The 8747-nt window shown below is 37.1% G+C and overlaps 1 protein-coding gene across 3 annotated transcripts in view; it reads right to left on the reverse strand.

Moving 5' to 3' along the window:
* KIAA0368 (KIAA0368 ortholog) overlaps positions 1-8747 on the reverse strand; it is a 137862-nt gene that overhangs the window by 51054 nt on the left and 78061 nt on the right. For all 3 annotated transcript variants that reach the window (XM_012802426.2, XM_023510479.1, XM_023510480.1), the window contains 6 exons: positions 8571-8656; positions 8224-8302; positions 6460-6509; positions 5208-5274; positions 4992-5114; positions 1863-1966 (listed from right to left, as the gene is read on the reverse strand). In XM_012802426.2, the coding sequence (XP_012657880.2) occupies positions 1863-1966; positions 4992-5114; positions 5208-5274; positions 6460-6509; positions 8224-8302; positions 8571-8656 (509 nt within the window). The remainder of the gene's footprint in view (positions 1-1862; positions 1967-4991; positions 5115-5207; positions 5275-6459; positions 6510-8223; positions 8303-8570; positions 8657-8747) is intronic.

Consider the following 8747-nt stretch of genomic DNA (forward strand, 5'->3'; position numbering starts at 1 on the left):
GGCCTTCTTTTTTCTTAGGGTAATAATTTTTTTTTTTTTTTGAGACAGAGAGTCTCAAGCTGTCAACCTGGGTGGAGTGCTGTGACATCACAGCTCACAGCAACCTCAAACTCTTGGGCTTAAGCGAGTCTCCTGCCTCAGCCTCCCAAGTAGCCAGGACCACAGGCGCCTGCCACAACGCCTGGCTATTTTTTGGTTGCAGCCGTCATTGTTGTTTGGCAGGCCTGGGCTGGATGCGATCCCGCCACCTTAGGTGTATGTGGCTGGCACCTTAGCCACTTGAGCCACAGGCGCCGAGCCTGGTTTGGCTTTTTAAATGAAAATAGTTTTTAGCACTTAGAGACAAGATATAGCAGTTAAGAGCTCTGTCTGAAATTTAATTCTGGCTCTAATAGGAATTGCTGGCCCACAGCACATGTGGCCTACAGTCTAGAAAATAATGTAAAAAAAGTCAGAAGCAGTAGAGCATAATCAAGAGCACAACCAAAGCCACTTGAACCAAATCTCAATGCACCATATGAGAAGCAGCCGCCAAGATCACATGTGAAAAGTTGGAGCCTCCCAGTAACATGTGATATCCACTTAAAATACCAAACAAACAAATCATAGCAAGATATATACAATTTATAGGAAAGAAAATAAATGGCATGCCAGGGATATAATTGGGCCAACTAGACTATTACAACAATTATCAAGTTATTACCCATTTTCTAAAAATGGACCATAAGTTTATGGACAAGGCTATTCAAATCATCAAAGGGATGCATCATTTTATTTAAACTATTCCTCAGTATGAATGAGGCTTTTCACACCCCAAGGTAAGGCTATCCCCAATGACAAAAGAAAAAAAAAATATGAGAATCTCACTTAAGGATTCAAAAATTTTAAATATCAAATGCAGTAATGGTTTAATACTATGAAATGTATTACAGGGCTTCATAGATGTCAGGATGTGGTTGACTATAAGATATATTATAGATTTGATAGGAGTCATTTTAATTTGTACACATATCCCTCATTGTATGTACACATGACTTTCAAATGCCTTGTGAAACAAGGCATGTCCCAATTTCAGAACCATTTAAACATTTTAAAAAGTGCATCATCTGCTATAGAAATGCAGTGATATAACTTATTTATAGAAAATTCGATATATATACTCGACCTAAAAATCAGTATGTATACTAGAACATATATATTCGACCTAGAAAATTCAATATATATACTTGACCTAAAAATTAGATAGAAAATGACACTCCATCAACATAAAAAAATATTTAAAAAGTTAAACCATCAGCATTAACCTTTTCTCCTTATACAGAGCCCATTTTTAGACATATAAGTAATTATATTATATATGCAGTCATATAATTTACCTAATTTACCCTTAAACATTTCATAAGTATTTTTCTATATTATCTATTATCATGGCCATATCAAAAGCAATACTTTTAACTATTTAATAAATTTGCTTCTAAATCTCACAGACCAATATAGCAAACAACAGAAACTTCAGTAATTTTCACATAAATTTAAAAAGAATCCAAGGCCAGGCACAGTGGCTCACGCCTGTAATCCCAGCACTCTGGGAGGCCAAGGTGGGTGGACTGCCTGAGCTCATGAGTTCGAGGACCACTCTGAGCCAGATCTCGTCTCTAAAAATAGGTGGGTGTTATGGCAGGCACCTGAGGTCCCAGTTACTCAGGAGGCTGAGGCAAGAGAATAGCTTGAGCCCAACAGTTTGTGGTTGGTATGAGCTGTGACACCACAGCACTCTACTAAGGGTGACAAAGTGAGACTCTGTCTCAAATAAATACATAAATAAATAAAAAGAATTCAAATTAACATCTTTTGAAACTTACGGATCTCCTGCAGCCAATAGGAGCAAATATCTGGAAGGTATATGATCTGAAGGAAACACTGTGCTGGCAAATTTCACAGCCACCTGTCGAACTTGAACTTCAGGCTATTCAACACAAACACATAGAGACCCCATCAAAAATAGAAAGCAAACTCAGTAACTGATCATTCATTCCAGTCAAGATAAGTCATCCTAACTGTAAACAAATCAAAATTTTAAGTTGACATTTCAATAAGTATGTGTCTAAATCAATAAAATCTAGACAAATAATTTATTCGAAATCTTTTAATCATGTTGTTTAAAAGTCTTCTGGATAGTGGAGTTACTTAACGAGTACTTTTATAATTTAAGGGGATCCTCCAAGTAAAACAGGAAGAGCCACAGAGACCACAGCTAGAAAATCTCCCTGTCCATGCACATCCTCAGCCCAAACCTGGGACGAAGGTTCTCTGTGGCAGTTTCCAGCTACTACCTCCAGCTACCTAACTCTCAAGCTTACCAGTGACAAGAGTGAAATTCAGATTATTTTGTAGGGATCATACAGTTTACTTGAAATCCCACAAATTTTAAACAAAATACCTCCTGTGTTCTCAGATTAGCTCAAAGTTAAAACTGACTCCACAGAAAGTTTCAACTACATAAACATATTCAATTAATTTAGATTAATAATCTGTGAATACAAAGTTCAACCAGCAAAACAGCTTGAGACCTTATTGACCCTGAACCTTTATACTCATTTACCTGCCAATATTTTTTTCTTTTTTTCCTTCTTTTTAATAGAACAAGAGTAAGATACACCTTTCCCTGTAGGTCACTTCTCTAGCCTATAAAACACGTGAGATAACAGACATTAAGAAATCCATACTCCCACTCATTCTGGTGTTCTGGCTATTTTGCATTCCTTGAACTATATTAAACAGCAACTATATTAAGGAATATTCTCAATTATATGATTACCCTAGAGTTTAGTTGCTTTAAATACAGACTGTGAAAAGAAATCAGCTTTGGCTTGGTAACGATGGTTTGTTTTTTCGTGTTTGTTTGTTTGTTTTGTAGAGACAGAGTCTCCCTTTATCGCCCTCAGTAGAGTGCCGTGGCGTCACACAGATCATAGCAACCTCCGACTCCTGGGCCTAGGCGATTCTCTTGCCTCAGCACTCACCACAACACCTGGCTATTTTTTTGTTGCAGTTTGGCTGGAGCCAGGTTTGAACCCACCACCCTCAGTATATAGGACCAGTGCCCTACCCTCTGATCCACAGGCGCCGCCCTGTTTTTTTTTTTTTTTTTTTTTGAGACAGAGTGTCAAGCTGTCGCCCTGGGTAGAGTGCTGTGGCATCACAACTCACAGCAACCTCAAACTCTTGAGTTTAAGCGATTCTCCTGGCTCAGCCTCCCAAGCAGCTGGGACTACAGGCACCTGCCACAACACTTGTTGCAGTCGTCATTGTTGTTTAGCTGGCCTAAGCTGAGTTCAAACTACCAGCCTCGGTGTATGTGGCCGATGCCCTACCTACTGAGCCACGGGCACTGCTACCTTGGTAATATTGTTACACGATTTCATCTGCATGAGTAGGACCGGTATCTACAGGCATTTACTTATACAAGCATCACATGTTGTTGTAAGGTTACATAGCCAATGTTATAGATATTCTATTCTAACTTCCAAGGAAGCCTAACCATTTTTATCCATGATATAGATGACCATGAACCATGAGCAATGGACACCAGGAGCATTTGACCATAGGACTCTTTATATAGTAAGTTTTCTGAATATGTATAATCACATAATTTAATCCTATCTTCTTTCAATGGAAAGGAGACACCTTTTAGAATCTTTAATAATTCCTTCAATATAAATGTATAAACATCAGTAGGACGATGTTTATATTAATCTCGCCGATACTTTATGACATCATACCCTCTTCCCATCTCCCTCTTTTTCTACTCCTAAAAATGGAGGACAAAGAACTGACTAAAGCACATACATATCAAATAATATTTATTAGTAATCTAGATGTGGATGTATATATGTATATAAAATATATAATATACAAAATAATATATATTAGTATCTAAAATACATTAATATCTAATAATATAATAATAGATATATTAGCATATGTGTAGATAACATAGATAATAGATATATGTGTAGATAGTATATGTGTAGATATATAGATAGATAGATTAGTATATCTAATAATAGATATATTAGTATATGTGTAGATAACACGTATACATCTAGATATGTATTATCTAGATATATTCAAAAGTCTACAAACTCCCATGAAAACTAAATAAAGAGAACTAGAAGAAGAGCACGTATGATAATACAGGCTTACCCTTACTAATTCGCTTGACATATGGAATTGTTTTTCACTCTTCTGCTTTTCTCTGACAAAGTTACCTATAGAACTCTACCTCCAATGGAATAAAGTGCTCAGCTACCAGTTAAGAAGATAAAACACTTCCTACTTGGAGAACAGGGCATTAAAAAGGTTTCCCACATGAAAGGCTCTAAACAGAAACATCACTATGAATACTAATATTACTTCTCCCCTAAAATCAAATTTTCACCTTGAAGAACTAAAAATAGACCATAAATCACAGTCTAAGTGAAAGCAAGTATTCCTTTAGAATATTAAAAACAGTTAAGGAGAAAAACAATTCAAATTTTGTTCTTAAAAATATGAAATGTGGAGGGCAGTGCCTGTGGCTCAAAGGAGTAGGGCACCAGCCCCATATGCTGGAGGTGATGCATTCAAACCCAGCCCCAGCCAAAAACTGCAAAAAAAAAAAAAAATGTGAAATGTGTGGCTCAGCGCCTGTGGCTCAAGCGGCTAAGGTGCCAGCCACATACACCTGAGCTAGTGGGTTCGAATTCAGCCCGGGCCTGCCAAACAACAATGACAGCTGCAACCAAAAAATAGCCAGGTGTTGTGGCAGGAGCCTATAGTCCCAGCTACTTGGGAGGTAGAGGCAAGAGAATCACTTGAGCCCAGGAATTGGAGGTTGCTGTGAGCTGTGATGCCACAGCACTCTACTCAGGGTGACAGCTGAGGCTCTGTTTCAAAAAAAAAAAGTGAAATGTGTATACTAGTGGGTATTGTAGTTCACACAGACCTACCTTTATTAAGTATGAAGCCACAAGTGCCTCCATGAGGGTTCGCTGTGCTCCTTCCAAAGTGCTATAAGCTCCAACCATCATAGATAACGCTTCCTGAATAGCAAGTCGAGTCTCGGGCTCTTCCTATACCAATGATAAAAACAGTGTTTCCCTCCCTGTTGGGTTTCCAGGTGAGCATCCCAACAGAAAGCATACACTTTCTAGCTGTTTCCATACCTTGCACAGGGCTTCAAAAAGCTGTTGCACAAGAGCTATGTCCTTAGTGAATAAATGGGGCATTCGACTGTAAGAGAATATAAGAGTATCATTACTATCAGAAACATCCATGAAATGAAAAAGGGAGAAAACAAAACTAAACACAAACTTCCTGAAATCACATTTTCATCTTTGAACTCAATTATTAGCATCATTATGTTATCTTCCCCAGGAGTCAAATTTATTTTTTTAGAGACAGAGTCTCACTTCATTGCCCTCGGTAGAGTGCCATGGCATCACACAACTCATAGCAACCTCCAACTCCTGGGCTTAGGCGCTATTTTTTTGTTGCAGTTTGGCAGGGCCAGCGCCCTGCCCACTGAGCCACAGGCGCCGCCCAAGAGTCAAATATTTTTAAAAGTCATTATTTTATTCCCCAACTGTCTAATCAAAAAAACCCTTAACATACATATTTTCCAGATAATCCCTCTATAACATTCCATGCATTCAGTTAACATTTCTGATTTTAACATGAAGAAAATAACTAAGAAAAAATTATAATTGAAACTAAACACCATTGTGACAAGGGGCTTTGCTACTTCGTACCAAGAGATGAGGAACCAGCAGCCCTGCACTCTACCAGCTGATCTAGTGTGGCTTTCTTCCGAAGCCCAGAGGTCCTTCCCTGCATGAGGCAGAACAAGACCTAGTGTACTATACAGGCCAATACAAAACCTGCACCAGGGCGGAAGCCTCACTTGGTGCCACTGAGAAGGCTCCGCCTCTGTCTCCCTGCTTTGAAATATAATGAAGGAAGATGAAGCCAGAAGGAGCTGGAACATGGGAATCATACTGAGCACAAGGGGAAAACCTGTCTTTAGAAACAGGGCTACTCAGAAGCATAAATGCTATCAGAAAAAAGAATCACTAGAAAACCCTCGATTGCTGGGATTATAAAGACAGGTAGAAGTAGCAACAGAAACACTAAAGGATGATCAAGTGTCTTAGGGTACAAAAAAGGGTAACCCACCATGACACAACTCGGTTCAAAATCTCATTTCAAGACTACCGTTTAACACAGTGACATACATTAATTAAAATGGCTCATATCTTTCTCCTACTACAAAGAAGACCTTTCTGAACAACCTATGACTACTAAATGTGTTTCCTGTCAGAATCACAACAAATTTTTTCTCCATCCATTATTAAAGGCCACATAATTTTTCTCAATTTACCAACAGGGTATCTCTCACTAAAAAAAGAATTTACTCACCTGGAGAGTTTTCCAACAGCTGAATATGCCATTGACAGTAGTTTAGGGTCCTTGAAATTAAAAAAGAAAAGAAAAAAAAGAAAGAACAAAAAACAGACAAAACAAAAAATACAGTAAACAGCAAAACCTTTTCGCTAAAGTTACATGCATTATTTTACTCCCTGTCAAACTCAGGTCTCACTCTGCCTAACTATGTAGTAGCATCTACACAAAAACAACGTCCAAACCCAGAATCTGTCATACTACGACAAGGGAAAACAAAACAAAACCTTGCATCCCTAACTCATTCCAAAAGGAAAGTGCGATGATCATATAAAAGAAAGGTTTCTCCTAGCTAGTGTTGAGTTCAAGATACTTTCAGGACCAGGTGGCCTGCAAATGTCAGTGATTACCTTCAAGGCATTAGGAAAACAGTTTAATTCAAGAGAAAATTCATCACTGTTCAGACAGACTAGAATTCTCCCTCTCTTACCAAAATTGCAGTAAATTATGGTGTGATTTTCTAAAAATGTGGACTATAATAAACAACTTCCTCTTCTATCTTAGACCATAAAAAAATTAAAGGGATCACAGTTACCATGAGAATCAGCAAGGTTCCCTCCTCAAGATAATGATAGAATTTCACATGGCTTTATGAAAACCCATGGTACTGATAACTCAAAATATAATAACAAACTCTGGCAATGGAATTTAATACATTTAACCTAGGATTCACCCTTCCACACTGAAATGACCACTCTTATAGATTTGTCTGTTGAGAAGACACACAGCTATCATCTGGAGAAAAGGGGATTATGGCTGTGTGGTTTATCTGTCCTTTCAAAACTACTTATAAACACCTAGTTTCTCCCCAAAAGCCCTGAGGCATTTATATTTCTACCGATCACTCCAAAGCACCTATTTATGCCATAAAAATAAACTTAAAGGTTCCCGAGACTTTAACCACACAAGCATTATTTAATAGGGGGAAGCTGGAAGAACCAGGCCTACCCACCCTTCAAAAAACAACTACACAACAAATAAACAGTTTTTCACTAATATCCACTAATATCCCTTAACTATGGTACAGTATTATTTTCATTTTTCTGATAAAGAACAAAGGTCCAAGGAATATTTAACTCAGGATTCAAACTCAATTTTCACTTCAAATGGTAAGACCTAGATCTCACTATACTATTGCAATCATGCATTCATGTTTAGCGAAGCCTGAGGAAAGTAATGCTAACTGAAGTTCTCGAAACCTTACCATTTTTATTAGCAAATTCTCCTAAGTACTGGAAATGGTAAGTAAAATACAGCAGGGAAAAACAGGATTCAAAAATCTACAATCCAAGGAATCCTCATCCCACTCAGCTTAAGGAATCAAAAATTTACTGAATGCATGTTTTGACAGAATTTTGAATCAGTAAAATCTCAGCCCCTAAGAATTAGCAGTTTCCCAATACAAGCCAAATCCAAATGGTCTCATTCAGCTAATTCCTTTGATCTCATTTTTGCACAGTGCCTAGAAGTAGCATTAACATGCACTTGGCTAGAAAAAGTGCTATTAAAGAAGGGTAAAGACCCCTCTGATTAGCACTAATTTCTAGAAAAAGCAAAAAATGGCAGTGATTTCTAAAATGTATACCACTTCAAATAAAAATGTTAAGAAACAATGAGCACTAACAAACTTTAACTACAGTAACAAGTAGATCAGAAATATTTATTGTAGAAAATACTTTAAAATATAAAATGTTGACAAAATTTAAAAGACCAATTACTTACTTCTTTATATTCATTGATCAGCTTAGTGAGGCCATTCAAAAGCATTGGACCTAATGGCTTAATCTTGATCTCTGGACAACTTAAAAAAAAACACACACACACGCAAAGCAGCATAAGAGCCTCATAATTATCCATCTTTTCAGATAATTTAAAACACTTAGACATGACTGAAATAAGTTAAGTAATCCACTAAAATCTGAAATTTTTAAAGGTGAGTCAGATGATTTCTTTCTGGTCAGATAGGTCAGAAGGTATACTGAATTATTTCACCAGTCCAGCAACTTGAAAACTTTCAAATTAAATAGTTCAAAAAACTTAAGTTGAAAAAAAAAAACAAAAAAACTTACGTTAAACAAATGTGATGCACAAATTGTAGGGATAATGTTCTTAACTTTGAATTTGTATTTGTACCAAAAAGTCCATCATACACCACCTATGTGGGAAGAACAAAGTCAAGAACATAAATTAACAAAAAGAACAATTTACTAACTTCAAATATTAATTAGAATTCCTTTTTTTTTTTT

The sequence above is a fragment of the Otolemur garnettii genome, unplaced genomic scaffold, assembly GCF_000181295.1.
Source record: "Otolemur garnettii isolate 467f Iridium unplaced genomic scaffold, OtoGar3 scaffold00014, whole genome shotgun sequence".
In the NCBI taxonomy this organism is placed as follows: domain Eukaryota; kingdom Metazoa; phylum Chordata; class Mammalia; order Primates; family Galagidae; genus Otolemur; species Otolemur garnettii.